The sequence below is a fragment of the Aulostomus chinensis genome, chromosome 7, assembly GCF_037954235.1.
Source record: "Aulostomus chinensis isolate RoL2024-O1b breed Wild chromosome 7, RoL_Achi_v1.0, whole genome shotgun sequence".
In the NCBI taxonomy this organism is placed as follows: domain Eukaryota; kingdom Metazoa; phylum Chordata; class Actinopteri; order Syngnathiformes; family Aulostomidae; genus Aulostomus; species Aulostomus chinensis.
In genome coordinates, this window is record NC_141326.1 from 18033602 (window position 1) to 18060248 (window position 26647).

A 26647-nucleotide genomic window follows, 5' to 3' on the forward strand; every position below is an offset into this window, starting at 1 on the left:
TCCTCTTGAACCAAACGTGTTTTTGGGATGCGAAAGTTTGACGAGCGCTACATGCATCACTGTAAACACGAGAAGCAAATACTGCTACTACAACTGTGACTGCTAGTACTAAGAGTGATACTGAAGGAGTCCTACACTTGGATAGATCTCTAAATCATGAAACACATCGGTTATAATAAAAAGAATAATTTTTTCTTTCGATAGTATGAACTTTGTCGGTTTGTTTCATGTACATTTACAGAGAATCTTGCTTGCCAGTGAGGAGTTCTCTCTTCCTCAATCCTGTCTTTATTGGTGATGTTATCTGTTTTTGTCAAGTTATAATTTTATTCAACCAAAAGAAAAAAAAACCAATCTTTCCATTCCTTTACAAGTAATTATTAGATTAGATAATGACTTTATCAAGGAGGCTCCATAGCACAGTAACGAAAATAAAATCAACGCTTACAGGAGTTTTTGGACTGTATTTAATTGTAACTCTTGATGAAAAGTGTGATGTTTTCTACTGTGACACTTTGAAACTGATGGTGTGGTAACTTTGTTTAATAGCCTTTTAAAGGTGCCGTTTCTCCACAGAAATAAAAGTGCTGGAGGATATTGAGAATTCTTTTAAGTTCTTCGGAAAATTCACCATTTTTTTTTTATCATTTACGAAACTTCTCGAAGTTTTTCTAGGAGTTGCTAGATCGAAATGGGTGACCTGGTGTTCGAGCCTGTGATTATGACATTAATAGATATTTTTAAAAAGACGTGTGACTGTCACTTCAAGACCATCCGTGTGATTTTGTTTATTTTAAAACTATTTCATGAACAGCAAATCAAAGGTAAGTCATTTTACATTGGAAGCAAAAGCTGTTTTTTTTGTTCTTATTTTATTTTTGCTTCCCTCAGAAGAAGAGAATTCAAAGTTTTAGGTTTTTCTTAGACGTGTTGCGGCCCCCTTCAGACGCCCCTCTCCCGGTCCTGGGCCACCCGAGTCCAAAACTCTTAGAACTGCCTCTGGATGATACAAACCTGTAATTTACCAAGAGAGGATATTTACCCCTGTCATTTCTAATACATCATTTACACCGATCTGTTAGACTCGGTAGCCTGCATGTAGGTGGATGTACATCAAGTTATGGAACTAACAAACGTCTAGCTGGCTGGTGGCATGCAGGACTCCCGCTTCCTGATCCAGTCCGGGTTTCTCCTGCAGCTGCCGGCCACCTTATCCGTAGCACTATGCGTTTCTGTGTGAGAGAAGCCGACTCTTGTTTACAGCAGAGATTCCACGGAGGAGCGGGGACCCACAGCCTGCCTTCGCCGAGCGCACCCTAGCCGCTGGATGTACACGCAACGGAGCTCTTTTTGGTTTTTTAAACCCGCAGGATAAACGCTTAAACAAGACCCGCACTTACAGGTCAACTCCTTGAACATATCCCACCCCTTTATCTCACACACACACATACACACACACTTTTTTTCTCCCACCCAAGCTGAGGTCTGGAGAGCTGGAGACCCGTTTCTGTTGCGTGGCACAAGTCTGGTATTTTCTTTCAGCTGCAAATCCCGAGGACGGCGGAGACCAGTCCGAGCGGAGGAGCCGGAAAACCGCTTCGAGGAGCGACTCTTCTCCGCGGGCCAGCCGGGTTATGTGCCGGAGATCGAGGACTGGCTGAATGGCATAAGCCAAAGGCGTTTTTCATTCATTTTTCAACCTCGCAGCCACCACCCTTGTGTGGATCTGGACGTGTACCCCCCCCCCCCCCCCTTTTCTTCCTCCACCACCACCACCTCGTCCTCCTCCTCCTCCTCTCATACACGGGGGATTCTTTGCGAGCAACACTGGTTTTAATTTATTAGGATGGTGCAGGCTACTAATAAGACCTTCTGAGGCTGGTAGTTCTCTTGTCAGTACCAGGCCTGCTCGCACTGGAGCTACGCGCACTGCTGTTTTCAAGAGATGGAGACTGAAGATGGGGATTACCATCATTTATCCAGTAAAATCACTGGCGTGTGTGCCATACCAGCCGACGTCAACGTGTCCTGTGATTGGCAAAAATAGCAAAGTGTTGTAATATTTTTTTTTAACTACAAAGGAATTCCCTTATTCACATTAATTTATTTTTTTTTTAAAGCTAAGCGAGAATCCTTTTTTGTCGAAGGGCTAGATTTATTTTTCTTTTTTAAGTAGCCGGTGTGGACAACCTCTTTTTTTTTTTTTTTTTAAGCTGGAGAATTTATGTTAAGGAACATGAGATCTGACAGTTTGTTTTGGGGTGTGCTGCTGATTATCTTCACCATCACACATGGAGAGAGTAAGTATTTTTCCTTTATATATTCGTTTAATAGGAGGAAAAGCTTACTGAGGAATATTAAGGCCACTGTGCTGTAGCTTGGGCGATCGACTGTAAAAGAAAAAAAAAGTTTAAATCCAGTAACACCCCCCCCAACTGATATATTTTACTACATTATTGCTCACTAGGAGAATGTGGGAGCTCGTAGCGCACCGACCTGCTTCACCTCCTAGCTGGAGACCATGTGGTACCTTCACTACGCTACATGAACGCGATACGCCACATAATCTGATTAAATACGCGCAACATCCACACATTTAACCCAAGTATTTCCATTTATAGAGCATGAAGATAAGGAGAATCGGCCACATGTCGCAGTAATCTTCCTGCTGGCTGCAGAGAGCGGAGGATGAATCCAGGGAGCAGAGCTGAAGGTTACTACGACCATGTGGCCATTTTGCATTTTGTAGTGTGGCGTCGCTGCGCACGAACCGTCGAAAATCACGCAAATCTGTGCTCGAAACACCGCGCAGGCACAGTACGCGCACGAATCAAGGAGACCGAATCATGTCAAATATCCTAAACGGACACGGTGACGAAAATAACGTTCTTTAGCCCCCCCTTCTCCTCCTTCGGCTTTTTTTTTAAACATTAAAGGTCGAGCTATTAAATATGATTAATAAATGTTAGCCTTAAAATAGATTCATGCTCTCTGATATTAACACGATTGATGGAGAAGGATTCATCTCATCTTTTAGCTTTCAATTTGGAAACGTACAAGTATGTCAAGGAATATTTAGCTCTTGTTTTCCCTTCTTAGGTTTTTTGTGTCCCCCCCCCCCCAAAAAAAAGAATTCCACAATAAACTTCCTATAAAATAAGCATTTCAGATCCTCTTTATAGTCCTAAGCCCTCACTTCTTTCACTGCCGTGACTGACGTCTGTGTTTTAGGATGTCTCACTGTATATTTGACATTTCTTCATCAAATTCATTCTGCTTTAAACTACAAGAGCGGAGGGGAAACGGGACAGTTTATTCTTATTATTTTTTATTATTTTTCTACCAGTGCCAAGACAACAAGTGGAACCAATGAGTCTCTCCTTTTCATTGGTTATTAAATGTAGTCATTAAAATCATTTCCTGAAACTGCTTGTTGATGTCATCAGAAGATTTTCAGAGGAATCTCTCCCTGCTGGCTCTTTTTTTTTTTTTTTTAAGTTAAAGACAACTGAGGCTGAGATCAGATGTACAGTAAAGGAGACGTCAGGAAAGTAATGTACAATATTTAGGGGGCACAGTATTCAGGAATAAGATGAACCCATAAAAACAACAGGAATGTGTTAGACGTTGAGCAGAATGTCTAACAATTAGATATACATCATGAATGTGCAGAAGTGAATCCACCTAGGGATTTTTGGTTTTTCTTGGTGTGTGTGTGTGTGTGTGTGTGTGTGTGTGTGTGTGGCGTCAACTTGAGTCAATTTGAAAGTGGAGACAACTTGTCATGGGATGGAGACATAACACTGACTTCTATTAGCATTCAAATCCACCGCTGGTCCAGCAGCCAGCAATGTGTGGGTGTATTTCTTTTGTAGTCCCCCTCCCCTCTCTCTCACACGCACACACACACACACACACACGTACACGCACGCACACACACACACACCCCTCTGAGCTGGTGAGACATCCATGAACGCTGCTGGGGGGTTGAGCTGAGAGACAAGTGGTTGCTCTGATCTTTGTGGTGTATAATACATCAGTCCTCCTAATACAAAGAGTTCAGAGACAAAAGAACTGCGGCGAATATCAAGATGGGGATGAGTTCCTCCAGTATTCCTCACTGGGATGGACTGGAAATGGTCAGGTTTTCCCAGTTTCTATCACTATTCAGTGGAAAATTACAGATTCAAATTTTTTTCACTGTTTTTGATAATCTGTCCACTTCAATAAAATGGAATTAAACTCCCTTTTAACTCTCAACCGTGGTAAACTTTCCGTGCCATAGCGTCCAAGTAAGCAGCAAACACGCCCCTCGAGTATGACGGAGATAGAGGGAGATGTGGTGTTTGGAAATAGAACGTGTAAAAATACTTCCTGGAGAAACAGACTTGGTTTTGTTGATTGGAAGAGAAGAAGAGAGAGAGTTTGTGAATGTTTAATTGGTCTTTGACGCGGAGTGGTCGCGGCCATACCGACAGATGCGCCCTCTCACTTAACTCCATCACTTGGCACCGCTGCTATTAGTTATAAATAGATGTTGTATGTCACCAACAACATTGGCGTAGGGGTTATGTGAGTACAGGCGCCCTCTGTCCCGTTCTGTGAGGGCACACCAGTGTTCTTGTTCAATTATTTATGAAAGGATATGTTGCTCTGGAAAACCTGAATGATGGTTTAAATAATAAAATGTCAGCCTATCTTTCACTTTTGGGGGACGTTGCAGCTCCTCATCGTGGCTCGGACATCTCACTCTACCCCACCTTGTGTAGGGTGCAACTCATTCCACCGCCACTATCACCCCTCTAACCCCCCCCCGCCCCCTTCTTCCCTCCTGGCTTTTGCTGGATCCCCGGTGTCACCCCTGGCGAGGGTGAGTGCGGCGAGTGTTCACGGCGCTATGATGTCTCAGTGATTGTGAGTTCATTGTGCAGCTCCACTGCAGCGGCGTGACAGCCTGAGTCAGTTGCGTGCCCCTGTTTAAGGATGTGAAAGTGTGTCACTGGGCTAGTTTGCGGGGAGTGTAGTCAAATGCTGTCCAACAGCTCCTCCAGGCTGCCAGCTGAGGTTTACAATGCTTAATTAAACACTTTATTTCAAGTGGCCCGTCCTTAGATTTGCTCAAATGCAGTCTGTGGCCAGCCGCACGTACGCGTCCTCCTGTGCTGCTGATTTAATGGCCCGTGGACTAATGGGAGATCATTACAAACGTTAGCTCTCTTTAAAAGCAAAAAAACAGAAGGAACTCTGTGTCTCAGAGCTGTTCGTCAAGAAAGAAATCCGACTCTATCAGCCAAACATTGTTGTGTGAGCTGTTTTCTTTTTTAGAGGCAGGAAACCTTTTGTTCGAGGTCGTCATTTTGGCGTGTGTCTCTTGGTTTGTTAGCAGGAGATGTCAAAAATAAATGGAGAGATTTTGATTAAGTTTGGAACAAGGAACACTGGTTACTTCTCAGAGGTGATCTGGATCCGATTGAAGGCCCTGGATCCAGGGGACTGTTTTAAGGCCTTTGGGAGGATATAACTAACTAACTGTATTTTTCTGGATGTGTCCGACGAATTTCATTGAGATTCCTCAAGATCGTATGAAATGGTAGAAGAAAAACACTCCAGGCCTGCATCTGTGATCCAGATTATCTTTATTTTGTTGTAATGTTTGATATTTCGAAAAAGTTTGAACATATTTTGGTACATTTTGTTAAGGCCATGTATTTAATTCTCTAGAAAAGCAATGAGAACGGCTGGATTCCGTTGCGATCCAGACGAGGTGTTTTGATTGTTTTGGAAGAAAGATTCCAAAGGGATATTGTGGATCCCTGTGCATAGTCTGTCTCTAGACTCCTTGGTAGAGGCGTGTGCTCTCTGTGCACTGTCTTTTTATTTTATGTTTAAAACAAAGGATCATTTATTAGTTGCTGAACAAGCTGGCGCCAGCCTCTCTCATCACGATTCCACCCCAAGAAGCGAAAGCAAATCCTCGTTACTTGGAGGTGCCGTTCTCTCCGGCGCTCTTTACTCCATGATAAGGAGTTGTGGCAGTTCAGGGAGGCTGCGCACATCATCGCCGCATAGAACCCGGAGTTATAATAAGCAACTAACATCTCTCTCCGGAGCTTTTTAGCCGCTTTTACGTTTCGTGGGATCCATAATTAACGTGATCCCACGGTTTTGATGCTCTTTTGCTTACGCGGGACCAAACAAAGCCAGCGTGACGGCGCCACAGAGAATGATTTTAGATAGCGTGCCAGCATTGCATAATCAGAGGTGTGACGTGTCACACAGCAGTGCCACTCATTAGGGTGACACGGTTCCATTCCAGCTGTCCTTTCGCTCATCAATGTGGCGCTGGGACTTCCTCTGTGGTCTGGTGGAAGATCCAAACTCAAATTCTTCACGCCTGTTATCCCGGAGCTCAGTGACAAATACAGCAAAAATGTCATTAATTGCAGAAGATATTTTACTCGTGCGGTGTAACCCCTGGTCATCCCGTCCTTCCTGTCTGTAATGCACTATAAAAACAAAGTTTTTTTTGTTTTTAATCTTAGAAAAGAGAGTGCTCTCATTGCCTCAGGGTTCTAAATTGATGGAACATGACAAGTCGAGGTCATTTTGGAAGAAAAGTTGATTTGTTTTGAATCATGATGAAATAACCTCTACTCGCTTTCTCACTTTCCATCAATGTAAAATTCTAAATCAATCGAGACACTGAACTTTAGAGTCATGAGATGTAGGGTTTTTTTTTGTTGTGTGTTTTTTTTTAGTGTGGATTTCCATTATTAACAGAGAGCTTGTTCAGCGAATTGAGAACGGGTATGAATCCCTTCCACTGTGCTCCTCCTTTTCTGAAAACAGGCTCCGCTCTCTTTTCTCGAGTCAAATTGTTTTAACAAACCGATCATTTTTGAATAAAACAGTTCACGTCAATTCATGTCTACCTTCAGAGCAAATATTCAAAGTGATGTAAGTAAAGTGTGCGTGCCCTCATTCTAAGGGAGGGGGGGGGTGAGAGTTGTTATTGTGGGTGGGTGGGTGGGGGGGGGGGGGGTGTAGTGTTACTGTTTGGGGTTTTGGTGATATCTGAGCCACAGTGTTTGAAGTAAGGTCCACAGAGGGGAAGTGGCCCACCAGACCGCCGGTCAGATGACTTCTAGTATGCTGGGGATTAGGGCCAGTTGATGTGGCAGGTGTGAGGGGATATGACCGCGCGGTGACCAGCTCCCTCGCTGCTCCAACTGGAGCTTATTGTGGTTCAGAATACAAATATTTTGTCAGAGTAAAATCCCCCACGCGTCTCTCTTGTAGAGGAGAGATCGTTCCATCCAAAGTCGATGTGTTTGTGTTACAATCTTGGATGTTTATATTAAATACGAAATCCTGCACTCTCGCTAAATTGCAACAATAAACCTAATTGGGACGTATTACACGTGATAGAAATCCCAATGTCGAGGCTGTTTTGTAAAAGTCTTGGATAACCTCACATTCTTTGAAACTATTTTTTTTCTTTATGTGGCCATTCGCTCGGGGTCAAGCGTGACTGCGTAGAACGTCAGGCTTGCGGAAGTTAGCCGATCAGAGGAAAGTGGGCGGGTCTTAAAGAGACAGGAGCTCGAACTGAGACGCTGCGTTAAATGAAACAAAAAAGCCCTTTTTGAAAGTGCAAGCAAAAGTGACTCCAGCGGAGTCTCACAATAAAGAGCTAAAATGAGCACATTTGGTTCCATTTAAATACGTTCTAATCCAGAGATTATTTATGAGTCAGTTTTCAGTCATGTGGCGATGGGGGGGGGGGGGGGGGGGGGTCACACAATGTGCTGGCGCAATCATGGGACGTTTTGAAAACTGGTGAAGTTGCTCAGTGTGTTCACATTAAGGTTAAGGATTTTTAATTTGCGTATAATTCACAATTAGATATCGGCTGAGGAGGCACACCAACACCAGGGCAAATGTGAAAAGCTGCTTTTGAGCTATTTTATGTAGCTTTGCCCCCAAATTTAAGCGATTCTTTCTTGGCCTCTCCCCCTCACCAAGCCACCGAGGTTAATGTCACGCAGTAACAGACCTCCGCTATGGCATGTGAACAGAATCGCAATGCTAATCCGTCTCAATCTTTTTTTGTTGTTGTTGTTGTGGTTTTTTTTGGCGTAATGTGGTGAAAACAACCTCGTAGCCACAGGTAACAAAAATATAAATCGAAACCTTAAATAAATTAATAAATGTTCATGTATCTTCTCTTCCATGTGTAAAACAAGTTACTATTCTTCGCTTTGTCACATAAAAAGTAAAAAAAAAAAAAAAAAAATATATATTTTTAGCTGCAGCCGTGCAATTTGACACCCCCCCCCCCCCCGATGACTGGTGTCATAGGCTTGAGAAGGTTGAACTAAACATGGAGAGGAGAGAGGAATCTTCCTCATAATCTTCCCGGAGTTTACAGCTGCATGCCTGGAAAAGGATACAATTATGTGTTTTCCCAGAATGCTCTGTTTGTGGCCTGCGTTAAACAGTGCGACATGTGGTCTGAAAGTCTATATTTGAATCTTTTATATTTTCGTCGGCTGAAACTGAGATTAGAGTTATTTACAGACAGGTTATGTTGACGGGGTCCGATGACAGTTGCGATCGTTTAACTTGATTCAATTAGAGATAGACAGGGGTCATGTTTGACTCTGTGTGTTTCTATTTGCTTGTGTGATGACATTTTCGTGGAGGTCCGGGCCAAGGTTTATCAATCATAAACATGAGCCGATGGATCCCATTACACCGTGGAGATATGTGTGTTTACTCAGCAGTGTGAAGAGCAAAGAGAGACAGGAGGGCGAGAGGCATGTACGCAGGCTTATCTGTCTGCCTGGACGCTGATGACTCTGAAATATCCGCATCACTCCTCGGCCGTTATCGGCTTTAATTTTATTTCTTCCTCTTCCTGCTTATGTACTGCTGAATAAAACATCTCAACCTTATTTAAGCACTGTTGTCTTAAAAATACATTGGCAAGAATCTGAAGCCTGGAGGCTTAATTTGAAGCAACATCCTACTCAATCCTGTCCCAAGGAAATGATTGGAATTCCTGGTGGTTAGCATGCTTAATGAGTAGAATAAGGAAATCACAAAGAGGAGGGGTTCCTCCATTCTTATTATTCTTTCTGTTGCGATTCTGTCAGGAATTTATAAAATGAAATTGATTTCACATCACAAATAGAACACAGGCATATTTTCCTGTCTGCAACTCCAGAAATAAATCCTTTTTTACTGTGGTTTTACGCCTCTAGAACCCTATCTCTCATTCACCTCAGTATCTCTTCACTCCCCCACCCTCTCCATTTTCTGGCCAGACGTCCTCTGATTTTAATAATACCTTCATCAGGAAGTGGGGCCTAGAGTTTCTCTTTACGAACAAACAAATTAGTCTTTGTATCTGAGTGGCTCCACCCCTCCCCCCCGCTCTCTGTTTCTCTCTCTGTCTCTGTCTCTCTCTCTGTCTGTCTGTCTGTCTCTCTCTCTCGCTGCTGGAGAAGCTGGAGGAAAATTCTCAATGAAACAAAGAGGACATGCAGCTCGATGGCTCACAAGTGGAGCCCAGGGGCATTGGTGTTGATTGCAGCAAGTAAATACTATTTTCTTGTGGAGAAATCATTTCCGTTCTAAATTTGGATACGTGAAACACCTTAATCGAGGCAAATATAGCCCATTCATCCGAATAACAATGCAGCTTCTATTTTTTGTGGAGTAATCTGAACATCTTAGTCACAACTGGTGTGGAGTTACTTTAAATGCAGCCAGAAAAACCAAAACAAAACCTAAAAAAGGTTCCATATAATATTTTAGCACAATTTCTCCGAAGGTTTTCATGTGTTATTTACTGTTTTGTCATTTAGCTCATAGTTCAATTGTCTAACGGTGATTCCGGTGTGTTTTGACAAGGATCCCGTAGTCTTGAAAACATTCTTGTTTGTCTCCTCGGACGGGCCGAGCGACCCTGCTGCTCGCTCGCTGCTACAGTGTGCTAAGCCTCTGTAAGAACATAACAGGTTTAACCAAGGAGCTCATATGTCAAGGCATTTCCTGTGTGCTGATTGCTGAGCCCCTTTTTAAAGCACAGTTCAAAATAATTCTGAACCTGTTCTAGTAATGTAAACTCTTAAATTACTGTTATTTCAGAAATCCTTAATGTGTTGGAGGCTTACGAGCGACGAGTCGTCGCCTTTTTTTTTTTTTTTTTTTAAATCAAGCTGTTTTTATCAGCTTTTTCAGGGCCGAGGTGCAGGGAGACACTGTGGGTTATTGTTTGTGTTTGAAGCAAGAACAAAAGGATTTGACTGACAGATTCGATCTATTCACTGAACGAGGTTTAACATTAACTTTGTGATGGAGAGTACATGGAGACTAGTTTGCAAACAAGCAGAGCAGCAGAGTAACTGCAAAGGTTAATGCATCGATAATAAAAATAAAAGGTAATTTTAAATCCATTTCGTTGAGAGGTGCCCTAAATGTTTAAATTAGTTGAAAAAGTGCCATCTAACTTCATGAATAAGAACGACAAACATTTTAACTTGACATGTATAGCACAGAAAAGGAAACTGGACAAAAAAAAAAATTTGAATGTATAGAATATTTTTATTAAAACAGGAGTTACACATAAACAAGTGAACAAAACCGCTAAAAGCAAGGCATCTTTCTCATCGGAAAAAAAAACAACAACCAAAACTTGGGCGAGGAATGGTGATAAATAACATCGAGGTTCACATCAAACCAAATATGGTGTCATGTTCCAACACCTTTTTAGAATATGACGGCGGCGGCGCTGGCTTCATTCGATAGGGCTCCATTAGAACACATTCACATTGTGAGAATATCGTCTCCCGCTAATTCCCAGGTGGCGTCATTGATAGTCACAATTAAAGGGAGAGTCAGTTGTCATCAATAATAAATAGCATCTTTGTTGTTCATCTTTTTGTGTGTTCATATATACTGTGTGTGCAGTGTCAGAGGACGCCCGAGGCTCTTGGTTTCAAGTGTTGTTTTTCCAAGCACAGAGACGTTATTCAAACGTCGTAGGTTATCTGAGGTGACAGACGGAGCATTGTGCAGAGAAATGCACCGTTTACTTCTGATATGAAGGATACGCAGAATCGTATCAACGTGTTAAAGTGTGAGCGTGAAACTAAACAAGTTTCTTTTTAAGAAAAATCTTTTACAAACTCTCCTTCATATTGAAACTCTTTTAACCTCTGTCCTCCTGACTAAAGGTCACGAGTCCCCTCAGAATAAACTTAATGCCTATTAATATTAGTCAAAAATAACCGAGCTGGGGTGGGGGGGGGGGTGAACGATAAATATAATGTGGTATGGAATCGAATGTGCACAGTTAAGACGTCAGAACACAATACAGGTACACAAAATACAAAAAGGCAAGTTGTTACTAAGAGGCGTCAGCCTTTGCTTCCTGTCTGTAAGACTAAAGTGAGGGTTTAAAAAGTCCTTTTGAGTGCTAGCTCTGTGTTAACTGTATGTGTGACATGAAGCTGAGCAAATCACCAGATTTACCATCTTGACTAACAAGATTATATCCCTCAAGGAGATTATATAATTAAAAAATGATCTACTTGCTAATCTGACACAGTGCCCCCCCCCCACACACACACACGCAAACCAAACCCTGTAAGTCTTTAATACTCTATTGTTGACATACTTCTTTAGATAGATAAAATGTTTCTTGATTGAGAGACAGAAACTTCACCTCTTTTGGTCTCTGTCTCCCAGTTTGTGGTCCCAGTATCGACATCCGAAATGAGATCAGCCAATTCAAGCGTCTGGAAAACTGCACGGTGGTGGAGGGCTACCTGCAGATCCTCCTCATCAACGACAAGACCAACAACATCAACCAGGAGGTCTTCCGCTCCCTCAGCTTCCCAAAGCTGACCGTCATCACAGAGTACCTGCTGCTGTTTCGTGTCTCCGGCTTGGATAGCCTCAGTATGCTCTTCCCTAATCTGAGTGTCATCCGTGGACGTAACCTCTTCTACAACTACGCTCTGGTGATCTATGAGATGACCAGCTTGAAGGACATTGGCTTGTACAACCTGAGGAACATCACCCGAGGAGCCATCCGGATTGAAAAGAACCCTGAGCTCTGTTACTTGGACTCAGTGGACTGGTCTCTCATTATGGATGCTGAGTTCAACAACATTATCAGTGGAAATAAGAAAGCAAAGGAGTGTGACAACGTGTGTCCAGGCCTAATGGAAGATAACCCCCTCTGTCAGCAGACCATATTCAATAACAAGCACGAGTACCGCTGCTGGACCTCCAACCAGTGTCAGAAAGGTAAGCCGAATGCTACACTACGCTGTTTTCGTCTTGATAAAGAGCAAAGATGGTTTGCCAAATTACTCTTAATAGCGGAAATGTTTGTGCGACACAAGTACGGTGGATTCCTGTGCCTTTGATCTGCGTAGGTGGCTTCCATTCTCACAAACATGCGCTTTCCTTCACCCCTTAACAAATCCCATCAAGCTCCGCTGTGTTTTCCCTTCATTTCCGCGAGACTGCAGGATTGTCCACGGGCCAGCGCAAACATCTCCTTTCTGTTCATTATGGGGACCTTGTCTTTAGATCGAGCTATTTCTGGAGTGAGGGACGGCTGCAATATAGAGCAGCGGGTATTAGAAAGGCATACTCAGTTGAGGTTAAAGCTGCTCTGCCAAGAAATGAGCTAGTCTACCTGTCTGGACCATGTCAGTTAAATATTTGCCTTAGGGACTTTTTGCAATTTATGAAAAGGGGTATATTGAAGAATCTGGGGGAGGGTCATCCTTGTTTAACTTTGGCCCAGCGGTCGGGTCATGCATTTTGAAAAACAGTTCAGAGGAGGGTCATATAATTTATGTATATTAAAATTGGAATACCTTTCCATCTGCAAGTTTGGACTAATTCAGTTATGTGTACTTGCCTCATCCATTTACTGTTCTTTCGTTAGCGTAGCATTCAGAGCAAGGCCTGCAGTGTGTGCTTTGATTTTAAACATTTAGCCTAAACTGAGATGAAGCTCTGTAATTGACTCTTAGTTATGTTTTTTTCATACTTTTATTTTGAAAGTATCACCCCGGTTGCTTCCCTTTGTCATCCCTGCATCGTACCCTTTTTCCTCAGGTTATTTTAAGGGATGCAGGCAAGGTCACGTTCTTAATTCACCAACTTTATAAAGAGCCACTGATGTTTTGATTAGAAGCTTGAATTCCCTCACAAACAGCACACAACACAAAATCTGTTATCGGAGCTCCTGGAATCAAAATAATTCCAAAAATGCCAGCATTTCTACATCTCTCATCTCTCGTTGTAACACCGGTAAAGAAAAATCGTTCCATCTATGTGGGAAAATCGCATGCGGAAGGTTGCTTAAATTCATTGCAGTCGAAACAAATGTGCTTTGTTTACATGCGGGTGAGAGGGTGATGTCAGTGCTGCAGCCTCTTTGTTTATTTTGCCCAGACTATTAAAGCACCGAGGTACTCGAGACTGGCTGGAGTCTTGAGTATCTACGCCGTAGCTTATCTCACACCAGTACACAAAGAAATCTGTTTCTCCATGAAAAGCATAGACATGATCCGTCGATTTCAAAGTTTTCTTTATGACTTTTTAACTTCTCCGTCTCCTCTAATCTGTGTGAAATAATGGTGGGAAAATGCTCCTCTGACCCTTTTCCTATTGAAGACCTGTTTACAGCTCCCATGGTCAGTTGGGAGTCTCAAACATCACCCTCCTCCACCCCCCACCCTCCAGGGACCCTCAGAACAAATAGTGGAAATTAAGCTTGCATCTTTTCCCTAGTGACCATCTCGGCCTTAAAAGAAAAGCTATGGCGTCGTACATTTTATCAGTGAATGTGCTAACGGACCTGCCCTGCATGCTGTTATTGATTTCTTGATCCCTACTGGCTAAATTACCCCCCCTCCCCCCAAAAAAACACATTCAAAAAAAGAAAGCGTGCTCAGACTTCCTGAATTATCTTATTTACAACATTTGAAAGGTCATCTGCGGTGTTGCCGTCACCTTGTAAGTCCCATGTAAGTCCCATGTGCTCTGCCCACAGGACATACTTTGTAGCGTTCCGTAGTGAAAACCTCTGTTGTTCTCTCACGTAGGACTTGAGAAGCAGCAGCAGCGGCGGCGGCAGCAGCATTGTTTGAACCAGTTCACTTCTCTCAGAGGCCCAGGCCGAGGTCAGGGTAAATGCATTCATCTAGAGAGCCTTGAAGTCTCAAGGCTGCAGATAAAGGCGACACAGTGTAGGGAGAGAGACAGAGAAGGAGAGAGAGGGAGAGGGAGAAAAAAAGAGGAATAATAGGACGAGGAGCAGGTTTGATATCTGTCAATATTCCAGGCTCGATCCGCGGATAAGATTTCTTTTTAAAGACGAGATGTGTCTACCTCACTCCCTCCTGCCTTAAGATTCCTCTCTCTCCTCCCTCCACCCCTCTGCGTAATTGCCTTGTTTTTCTCCACTACAGATGTTCCTTCAAGGGCATGCAGTGGTTTTCTAGTCAATACGGCCCGGTCTTCTCTTTAATTACACTACATGAGGAGGGAGTGCTGTCTGCTTAGCACACTACTTTAGCCTCTGGGCCTTCCTCATGGAGCGACAACAAAAGTCTCATTTCCACATGTTTGTCCACTCACCAAGATACTGTTTCCCACAACAGTTTTCAGCCCCATTCAGAGGTTAATGTTTGTGATGCTGGGACCGTAAGTCAGTTTAAGACTGCAACGAATGCAAGGGAGTGGGAGTGACTGTGTAGGGAAGTGCAGATTGGAGCAGAGGGTCCGGGTGCTTTTTAGTGGCAAGCAGTGATGCGTGGAGAGGCCCTGACTGAGGAGCCATATACGAAGGAGAAGGAGGGGCACCGAGGGGGGGAAATGTCAGACAAATGTCAAGTATACAAGCTCAACGGTAAGCTCTCACCAAAGCACAGTGCTCGGAGGGTTGAAAATCCCCCCCCTCCATCTTTTCCTCCGCCCTCAACCCCCATGCTTCCTCATAAATCCTCCCTGCCTTCCCTGCCACTGCTTCGTACATCTGTTTCTCCCTCGCCTCCCTCTCCCCCTTCACTTAGTCTGGATCTCATCTCTGATTGTCCTTGTCAGGCATTCTGCTGGTATTTCCCTCTCTATTTTCACCTCACTCTTTTCTCCGGTGCTTATCAGAGGCTGTTAACATCTCCGTCTGTCAGATATCTCTCCAGTGTTTACTTGTCGGAGGCGTCCTCTCATCGTTACAGTGGTGGCCAGCTGGCTTGTTTGTTTAGGCCCTGGATCCTCTGACATTACATGCTGTTTGCTTTGAGTTTTGGGGATCCCATGACTAAAAAGTGTCTGGCCTGCTCCAAATAGCCTCCTCAGGTCTTGTGTTTGTTTCAGTCAGGGACTGCCTCCTACCCCTGGAGCAAAGCCAGGTCCAGATAGACAAGAGGCTTTTACAATCAGACAAGCAGTAAGGCACGCCGCTGTGTCCAGGGCCCAGTCTGAGGGCAGGTTAGTCTTCAAAGCTCCACGGGGAGGCACGCGCCCTCACACTTGTTAGTACTCGCATAGCTGACGTGTCTAGTTTATGTGATAGAATATTAACTTACAGTATGTTTAGCCTTGCAGGCACTCTGGTCTAGTTTCTCAACCCTTAAATCATCTGCTGCCTGATTAAGGAATATCATGTCCTGAATGTTGTCTATTCATATTGATGCAAATTCCCGTTTCCCTCCGGAAGTTAAAGCTGTTTTTATTTGAAATAATCAAACCTGGTTTGTAATTGGGTCGACAGTGATGAGGTTTTAGTGAGTTGGAGTGTTGTAAAGGGGGGAATTTTATGTAAGGAGCCGCTCTGCTGTTATGCCACAGACTTGGTTGTGCTTGTGTGTGTGTGTGTGTGTGTGTCCTTGTACTGAACTCAGCAGAAAGTCAGCAGTGCCGAAGCATTCTGGTGCCCTGGCAGTTGAGAGAGAGAGCTCTCCACTGACCCGCGAGACTTTTACATTTGAGAATGTTTACTTCCTCCTTGCCAGAGACTCACTTGATATCTCTGGACTGAGTGCTCTGACCTAAGCCCAATTTTTATAGTGAGGGAAAATGTTGTTATTGTTGTTGTTTTTTTAGAGGATGCATTTGTCGGGTAGGCAGGTTCAGATGTGTATCGTATGTCTGCATGTGATGTTGTGTGTTTCGCCATCGTCGGTGTGTGATAACTGAGCTTTAAATGATCAAACTGGTCAAATTTAGTCTCTTATTAATCATGTTTCCATAAACATTTTGAAGAATTAGAAAAGGTTGATGGATACAGCAAAATCTGAATATCAGTGTTGTTTCACTTCTTACTCCTTTTTCAATTAAGGTTCCATACAAGAGTTTTTAAAAAAAAATAAACTCAAAGTCGTAAACTTACCTGACTCCTAGATTTTTCCCAAACTTTGTCTTTGTTTCTGGACAGCATGCACGGCCCACCAGCTGGCACCAAAGAACAGCTACAAGATTCCCAACTGTCTAATTTGACAAGACTTCCCTCCATTATTAGCTGGTAGATGATTTGTTACAGTCATGCCTAACGTTGCAGATACCGGCACCTTTTGGGTGGAAACACTTATTGCGTAGCCTTCTTTATTTGCCCCAAATCAGTTGACGAAACCGTGCCTATTTCGTATTTCCTTATTTGCCACATTTCGCAGCATTTGATTAAGATTAGCTAGGATTTCAAATTAAGATAGTTACATGGAAACAAGACTGTCATCTCACCGTGTCGGCAGTGTTTGAGAGCTCTTCACTCGCTCGGCTCACTCGAGTCTTTCCAAAAGTTTTTGGACAACATAAAATATTCACTGCATTTGAGAACACACGAGATCAACCTATTCCAAGAATAATGGCTTAAATGTATTAAATGTATGAGGAGATAACTTCAGTAACATGAAAATCAAACATTATTTTCTTTGAAACGCAACAGAAACGTATTTTACTGCCTTCATTTCAGTTGTTTTTGTTGCTCTGTACGGTAATATATTTAATTAAAAAAGTTATTGACAGGAAAATAAACTTCAGATGGAAAACAGAGTGCAGATCCTCCTTTTCCGCTGTGAGGATTTTGTAAATTGATTTCTAGAGCCTCTTGCATAGCTCATACTCCTCCTTGTCAAGATTAGTTGTAGAAAGATCGAAAAGCACAGAATTTATGCTCCCTTTGTGCTGTCCCACGTTTGGATTTATTGATAGCTAAGGTGCAAGGAATGTATGTGAAGTTGGACAGAGTGAGACTGCCCCTTTAAATACATAAGGTAGAAATTCCTGGTAGCTTAGTCATTGCAGTTGTGAGGGGATGAAGAGGGGGGAAAACACACACACACACACACACACACACACACACAGAGCCTGGGTCGTATGTGCAGGCTGCAAGTGCTGGACCATACAGAGACTGTTTGTTGTCGATACGGAGGAGTGAAACTTGTACTAGAGACGATACTGATGAGAGTTAAATCTATTTTGTGTTCATCTGCGAGTGTTGACAATGTGGGTTGAGTTCATCGGAACATCTGCCTGTCGTTTTTGTGTGTAACAAACATGTTCTGCTCTATATGACCTATAGTCCCCTCTCTGCAGAACCATCCAGAAATCTCTCGTCTGTAATCACTGTCGTTGCCGGTGTCCCACTCAAACACGATTAAATGTTGAGAAAATTCCGAAATTATAATGAAAATGTAGTTTGAGTGTGTCAGAATTGCCTCGTGCAGTAAGCAAACCTTGGGTTTGTTGCTCAAGTGGCTTTCGCAACAACGTGCCAGTAATAATTGATATATTTTGATATATGGAATTAGTGATTCTGATATTCTTGACAAAAATGAAGCAGCAGCACAGCAGGATGCTGATTATGTTGTAACAGCATATGACCCACCTGGCTCCTCGCAAATATAAATGCAATCACAACTATCGGCTATTTTCAGGTGTTAACAAACAAAACCACACAAGGATGTATATAAATATCATGTTGCTGATACACTGAGCCGGGGTAATGTTAGATGTATGGTTAGCTAGCGAGTATCTAGCAGCTGGTGACTGTTTTAATCCAGTGAGTAATGAAAAAAAAATTCTGACGTTAAATTTGTCCTTAAATTACCACAGCCCCGGGCTATGAAGGCTAAGTCAGTTACATGATGCCGTGTTCGCTCTGTGCCCGCTCTGTTTTATTTAACCGGCGCAACATTCTCGTCAGCAAGTGACATCTCTCAGGAACAATGTCATGACCAGTTTAGTAACTCTACATCTCACGCCAAGTTACAGTAACTATAGTAACTGTTGTAAATTCCCCTATTTTTCCATTTGTTAGCTCAATATGGCCTCAGTTCATTTGCCATTAAGGATGTATTAGGCTTTTGTTTTGGTCAGGCAACTTTTGGGTCAGTCCTACGCGTAGCTGTATAGGTGTTTTCATTTATTCATTTGTTTCTTTATATTTATTAATGGCCTTCCTAAAGTTGATCAGTGTCCTGCAGTTATATGGCTGAGGAGGAGAAACGGCTCAAATCCCAGTCCCCAGTGCCCGGTACTTTCCTGGGGGCAGCACTCGCCGTCATGACTCAGTATCCACATATCCGCTGTTTCCACCCGGGTGAAATACTCGTCTGAACTGAGCTCCAGTTTGTACAAAGTACCGGCACGCTGCCAGTGTTAATGCCAAAGAGATGACACTCATGTCGATAAGACTCATTCATTCCTGCCCTCCCAGAACTGCCTGACCAAAGATGGAATGATCCGTTCTGTCACTGCTATGCTTTGTTCATGGGGCCGTAACAAGTTTCACAGCACTTATATTTCTACAGGTGACCTCTAAGTTTGGGCATTGCACGTAATATCAGGGTGATGTACTCATCCTGTTCAGTGTGTGACAGAGACACGGCGCGCGTGTGTGTTGGTATGTCTCAATACATTCCGTCAACTGTGTCTCCTGGCCTTTGCCACATTTTCTACATCACTTCATAAATGTTATTCTGAGGAACTATTAGCACCCGATGTTCCTACATTCACTCACAGCTCAACCCTTCCTCACTCATAACCTGAGTCCCTGTAAAGCAAGAGGAAAAACTTAGTTACAAGCAGTTTTTCTGCTCAATTGATTTTATTGGTTGCCTTTGGACTCTGAAAAACCAGGAGTGGCAAGTGTGATTGGTCAGTTTGGAATTTTTGTTGCCTCGTGCTTTAATTTGTTTGGAGTTCCACCCAAACGTAGAGTTGTAACATGTTATATTTGCCTCACTGCTTGAGCAAAGTGTGGTGAAACTCTTGAAGCCAGACACGTGCCCACTGCTATTGCTAACTTTGGATATTTCCAACAGCATTTTTCTTGGTTTAATTTCAATTTGATTGCATGTTAGGGAATCATTCATGATGACATAGTTATACAGTTGTGTTATTGTCTATAGACCGACAGCAGACCTTATTGTCCATTGACGGCCGTCGTTATGAGTCCTCGGTGGCCTATAAAGGACTCCTCTCAAAGCGCTGACAGATTGGCCTCTTTTCCTACGTTTACTCTCATAGACTTGATTGACCAAAATAGGGCCTGTGTGTCATGCTGCTTGCCTCCAAAGAGACTGACTGACACACTTGCACTCACATCCAAACACACACACACACACACTCTCTCTCTCTCTCTCTCCCTCTCTCTCTCATGTGCCATCCCCCTTCATTTACAAATTATTCTCAACTTGTGCCCAGGTTGTGAGTGCCCAGTGTGAATGTGCCTGCTGTGTGTGTGTGTGTGTGTGTGTGTGGGGGGGGGGGGGGGGTGTATGTGTGCGCATGTATAAGTGTCAGTCCAGTGTGTAGTGTGTTTCCAACCAGCTTGATGCATATTTGAGCCACCCAGCTGCCTCTGGTGATAGGCTGCCTGCTCCCTTCTGGTTGTGCGGCTCGGAAGTTGTGACTCACCCTCTCATTCATAAATCTGCGTGAATACTATAACTTCCTCTCACAGAGCGGTGGGCCCCCCGGATGTGTGGCGTGGCTCCCCTCATCCCTGCTTTAAATGGCAGGAAGGATGAGGACAAATCCCTGGCTCTTAGTGACGCCCCTCTCAGAGAGGTGAGGGAGACGAGTGCCCACGCCTGTTCCTGAGCCTGCATGTGGCGCCTGAGCTGCGCCTCTGTCTGCTCTTCTGTCTCCCTGCCCTGGTTCTATCCCTCCATATAGCACAGGGCAAGACCAGCCATTTACTCACTGCTGGGCTGGCTTGGCACTCCTTCCTGGGAGAAAATGTGCCATGACTGCAAGTAAGCTCTAAGAGCATGGGTTATTTCCACAGCAAAAAAAAAGAAAGAAAAAGAAGTGAAATCTCCTGCTGACAAATCTCTCCTGCAGAGGTGAGGATATATGCTGGCATACAGAGGAGAGGATCCTGGATTGCCAGAATAGTTATTCAGGTTCACTGAGGTCACAGAAACACTGCTCCTCTATTTGCTTTCCCTGTTATGTGTGTGGTAAAGAGGTGAGGGGGCAATTTGATCGCCCTCTACCTTTCACATGGCTTCCATGAATGTGATTTCTTTGAAAGCGAATCCACGGCATGTTAGCTTGTATAGATGACATGGGCCGTGCCTTGTTTAGAAGCTCTGTAGCACTGAATAAGGTGGCAGGTACGCGGGACGTTTGAATGGAGGAGAGAAGCATCTTCTATTAACTGTAGAAGAACTGTAGAAGAGTTATTGTTGAGGACAGCAGCTTAACTCAGGATGAGTCATGGACCTCATGAGTGTGTTGTGTGTGGATTTTTTGTGTGTACACTGTCCATAAAAGAGATATCGAGCAGGCCTCAGCGTGCCGGCAGTGTTTGCTGTCTGTTCTTTTTCTGACCGTGAACACAATGAGGAGATGAAAGGACGTCATGAAATTACGAAGGAAACCTTGTGAATTGCACAGCTAAAGAAAATGCCCCGTAACAACCACACGCTTCCCGTCAAACCTTTCCTTTGAGTTCTGCGTGAGCTAAAGCTGGGCTTGATGTTATCTCAGCTCCCAACAAAGTTTTGATAATGTCAGCTCTTTACAAATTTTCCCCCATACAACTCTCAGTGTCAACAATCCATAAAGCACTCTGGCCCGTCTAATGCCATTAGTCTGCTCTCTGTCATTGATTGAAAAATGACCTTGACCCTGCCTCCCCTTCCTCTTTCTCCTCAGCTTGTTTAGGAGGGATCCCTTGGGTCCCGTGCAGTTGTCAGCACACAGGCTAATGGGCACAGGTGGCAGGGGCTCCTCTGCCTCCTCCAGCCCTCTTGGCATGGCTCTCTTGGCAGAGCAGCGGTTCCTTGGCTTGCAGCCTCAATGGGGCCCCCCCGCACAGGAATCACCAGTTGTTCCTTTGTGAGCATCAGGGTGGCCCGGGATGAAATATGGCTCTCAACTTTGAAATATGGCTCTTCCTGTAGAGAAATCCAGCTGCATGTGAAGCGCGGTCTATTAGCTCTACAGCGACTGTTTCTTCTTGCTTTAGCGGAGGATGTGAATGCAATTTCATGATGACTCACATAGTGATGACATGTTGCTCGGTCATCTCTGGTTCCCTCATCACTGGCCGCAGCGCAGAAGAGTCTGAGTAGAGCTGGAAATGGGGGGGGGGGGGGGGGTGTTGGATGGAGAGAAAGTGTGCAGCTGTACTGCAGCATGCAGCAGCAGCAGCAGTAGCAGTCAGACAGCAGCTTGTTACTGTGTCAGATAAATATAGAGGTCTCTGGAGCTCCCCACTGCAGCTCTATCTCCACTCGCTGCTTGGAGGGAAGGAAAGGCTGCGTCACCTGGGAGCTGCCACTATCCTCATTCATCCTGACTAAATTGGCTTTAGACTCGCAGGACATTAAACAGTATTGTGCCACCATGGTGGCAGATAGTGTAACCTAAGATGACAAGACAGTTTTGTCAGTGTTTTTCTCTAAGCCCACGGGGCACATATAAGACGACACGGTGCTGACCCGTGATGAGATCACCAGAGAGATTTGTCATTTAGGCTCTGGCAAGGCGATGCAGTTAGAACTGTGTGTAGTGTGAGAAGTTTCTGGATTTTTAATAACCAGATTCAAAATAAATGTAACAAACTCAAAAATCAGAGAAAAGTCTTAATCATTTCTAGCTTTTAACGAGACGGATCACTCAATTTGCAGATTTTTACTCGCCGTGCTGTGTTCCGTGTACCTGTAGATTCATGTGTTTCCGGAAAAAATGTTGCTTTCAAATTGAACTCAACTTTCCAGCCTCTACTTAATCTTTCATGTGTGTCATTCCAGCTGAAGATAGAGGGGATTTTGTGTTTGGGTTGTTCCTTCACTTGGGGATCTGTAACTGAACTGCAGTTTTGTAAACCAAACCATTCACTTTTTATTTTAATGTACCACTTGAATTGCCTCAAACAATGACCTGATCCAACCACATCATCATAATCAAGGATGTGAAATGCGACTCAGCAGTAAATGAAACCTACTGGATGTACATGTGACCTTTCTCGGTGATGACTCTGCTTTTCAGTGATGATCTTGCTTACCAGCTTTAATAACATTCTGACCTGTAGTGTGTGTGTGTGTGTGTGTGTGTGTTGATGGGCTGCATCCTGCTAAGGTAGCCTGCCTCCTCAGGTCTACTGCTGATTTAGCAGAATCAAGGGTTTGATGGGAGTGGACTTGCATTAGCACTGCTTTCATCTGTTCCAATCTCTTGTATCTGGTGAGAGCGTTATTTGTTGATAAGTGTCCAGCAGACCTTTTGAAGTCCCAGTCTGGAATCGTCCCCCTTCTGTCCCACTACCCAAGCATCAATTACAGAGACAAGGCCCGCGGGGCTTGTTTGCACTTGAGTGTTCGTCAGGACCTGTCTGTCTGTCTGTCTGTGTGGCTTCTGTCTGACACACATGACAGGCACTAGCCCACAGCCTGCATGTTAACACCGCCCTGTCTCATTCATAGTTTATTACTCACACTCATTAACCCCTTTTATACAGGAACTTTGTTTTTCCACTGAGCCATTCTTTATAGAAATATAGAATGGTGGCACATAGTCACACAGTGTAAAAGGGAGAGCCATGGAGGCACAGGTGTGATACTGTAGTCTCGCCTCTGACTGCACAATGCCAGCAGGCCATGTAATGTCCCGCACTGTGGCAGCATTATGCCAACTGTGTACGGGTCAGTCAATGTTGGGCCTCCTTGATGACAGTGCATCTGATACACCTCTTAGATAACAGCAATGCCTTCACTTGCCAATGGTGAGCGAGTCAAAAACAAAGTGTCCAACCCCGATTCGCTGCAGAAAATGGGAGCGTTCCTGGGAATATTCACTTGTTGTTTATCTGTTGTGGTCTTTGTTTCAACCCTCCCCAGCAGTCATGCACTGCTCTTTCCTATACAAGTGTTGTTCACACACTTCCAGACCAGACATGTACTTGCTTGTAAAACGCTTGTTTTTGCATTCCACCTACCTCCCTGCATAATATATGGTATTATCTTCCAGCCCTCTTCTTTCTTCCTCCTGTGTGTGTGTGTGTGTGTGTGTGTGTGTGTGTGTGTGTGTGTGTGTGTCTGTGCGTGCGTGCGAGAGAGAGAGAGGGAGAGAGAGACAGGGGGGTAATGACACTGATGCTTCTGTTCAGGAAAGCCCCTGGAATGTCACCAACTTTCTCTGATATTACTTTCATCCGGTACTCAAGTAGCTACAACCTTTTCTGTTTATCTGCTCTTCATGCTTCCAAACGCACATTGAATGTTTTCAGTGGCCAGAGAAAGGAAATTAATTGAATTAAATTCCAATTTAACTACATGTCAGTGTGGTCACAACCACAGCACACTATTTAAAACTTTTGTTCATGGTGTTTGTAAGAAAGGATACTTTTCTTTGTCTCCTCCATTGTATTTACCGTACAGGGTGCAGTTTTCTTCTTTTCACTGCAGCAAATGGTTTAAGAATAAAAACGCAATGCAATGTTGCATGTTATGAAATATTTACATTCCAGACATGCTTTTCACATTTCTGTCTTTATAAAGCTTTATCCAAATCGGATTGGAATGCAGTTAGTGAGCACAACACACAAAAGACTAGTTTTGACCATGATAGCACAAACAATAGCTGATTCTTAGGTATTTCACTCAATATCCATTCTGTTTCTATATTTATTAAATGTTAAAACCCAACTTGGGATGTGTGTCAGCCTTAAAATCAGGATAATCAGGTAATTTTGTCAAGGAGTTCTACGAAAATCTTACAAGGAAATAAAAATCAATCATTAATGTTGACTTTTTTCAAAATGGCAGTTCGACTTTATTGTCAACATGCAAAATAAAAAAAAAAGCAACAACAACAAAAAACAACAACCTCCTCCTTTAAGCAGTTTTTTCTCATGTCCTCCCCCCATCGCTCTTCTGTATTACACCACTTTTCTTTTAGTTCCCGGGACTGTTAACATCCCCTGAATGTGTGACGAATATACACAAGTTTTGGCAATAACAAGAACCGATGACCTTTCTGCATAACTGTTATTGAGAGTTTTGGAATATGTGTGGCCTGTTGTTGAGGTTGATGGAAGGCAATCCAGCTACAGTTGAGTAGACAGACAGCTTAGCTTGAGGCCAAACACAGAACGGATGACATCCAGAAGCCTGATACGTCTGCGTGGTGGCGGGCAGCGAGTGGGCAATCCTGCCTGAAGTGTCATATCACAACAAGCTCTGTTCATTGCTGGGGTGGGTAAGAGACAGAGGGCGAGCAGAGCCTCCAATCATAATCAGTTTCTGGTTTTTTGGTCTTTGCTTCTTGTAGAAAAACCAAGAGTTCTTAGAAAATTGCAAGTAATATTAGACTTTTAACTAGAAAGTGCTCCGAGAGTGTAAACCACCACCAAGGAGGCTACCGCTAATAGCTATATCCTGCCAGTGTCCCAGAACAGTCTTCAGTATCCAGATTGCCTTCTTGTAATATTATCATTCCACCAAATTTCATTAAAAATCTGTCCATTCCATTTTGAGGTAACAAACAAACGCTGGTGACCACATTTCCTCCTTGACAGGGAAAATATTTTTCATGGACGTACACTGCTGCATTTGTTGATGTAATTTAATTTATTCCAACAAGTACTGGATCTCTGGGTAGCTTTATTTAAGCATCTTCTCATTTTTTCTCACAAAATTTCAAATGAAACATGAAAACATGCCACCCTAAATCCACTCACTTGAAAAATGCGAGGAGTGCCGTGGCCTTGCGAAACTTCTCGACATGTCTTACATCCCGTGCACGTTGCCGCCATTAAAGCCAAATGTCTCTTTTCAAGTCTCAACCCTGCCATTTGCTTTCATGCTCCCCAGGTCTGCTCTATCAAATGACCCCCAAATGGCTGTAGTTTGCTTCTCAAACACACTATGACTTTGAATTCACATGAGAGCAATAGAGAGGGAGATTTTGTGGAGTGTGGAGAGTGAGACAGACTTCGTTTTATGGCCGAGGTGCGGAAAGGTCTGTGAATTGCAGCATTAGCACCGCAGAACACATAACTCATCTTGAAGTACGATGATGAGAGCGCCGGGTTCAATGGGAGTACGTCTTTGTATCGTTATGGATTATGCCGGAAACTTTCAGATTCATGTACAGTCAGACACGGCTGTCCCTGCGTACAGACGGAGTGGATGATTGTGAGCCTCTGGATTGGCACCCCTGAGCATGACTGGCACATAGATGAGCAATTAAATGTGCTGGACTCTGGCCTGCTTGCCGTAGCTGTGGTATTAGCATCCTGTGCCTCTGGGGGCCTCCTGGTCATAAAAACAACCCAGCTGCCCCTCAGGCCTGGTGAGGGGGCCGGGGTACCATATAGAATCACAGACCTGGAATGCTCTTAAAAGTTTTTTACACCTTGTGGTACGTTGGCCAGTGTTTTAATTAAGTGAAAGCCCTAAGTGGCTAGTGTAATTACTCAAGCATGTTGGCCTAAAGGAAATATTTCAGCCCACCAGGGATGCTTTTCAGACTGCGAACTCTTCTAGTCACTACCTCCACTTGAGTTTTAGGATTAACAACTGTTTTTAAGCTCTTGGAATTTGGGTTTAAGAGTTTTACGAAGGGGATATTTTTGTGGCGTTCGTTCCTCCCATATTATGTACAAACTCAGACAAAAGCACAAGCGCCTTCCTTTGACTCCTGTTGTGAATTTGCATGGGGGAAGTACAGTATGCAAATATCAAATGGACTTACTACTGTATTTCCTCGCATGTAAATACATTCTTGTGCACCCTTGCCGTTGCCATAGAAACAGACACCTCTGCATTCGGCTCGTAACTTTGTGCCTGCGGGTGTCAGAAAATGCTGCACACAAGCATGTGTTTAAACTCTTGGCTCCGGTGCAGTGGGAGGAAGTGGCCTCTCGGGGCACAGCAAAGAAAGGAAGCACAGCGGCCTCTTTTTAAGTGCGATGACGGAGACGCAGCTTCTGATTTATGGAGTGAGTATGAGCTGGGCGGGTCGTGTCCTGCCATCGATGCTGGCTACTGGAAGATGAGAAGAGGAGGAAAACTCAATAGTGAAAGAAGGATTCAGACAAAAAGAAAAAGGTGGAGGCCCATATATCCCCACCCAACCATGAGGTCACATCCACCCT

At 43.8% G+C, this 26647-nt stretch overlaps 1 protein-coding gene across 1 annotated transcript in view; it reads left to right on the forward strand.

The window, feature by feature from the left end:
- The first annotated feature begins 1248 nt into the window (after nt 1–1248).
- igf1ra (insulin-like growth factor 1a receptor) overlaps nt 1249–26647 on the forward strand; it is a 72821-nt gene continuing 47422 nt past the window's right edge. Inside the window, exons 1-2 of the mRNA XM_086208931.1 lie at nt 1249–2300; nt 11758–12321. Coding sequence (XP_086065057.1) covers nt 2225–2300; nt 11758–12321 — 640 coding nt within the window. The 5' untranslated portion in view covers nt 1249–2224. The remainder of the gene's footprint in view (nt 2301–11757; nt 12322–26647) is intronic.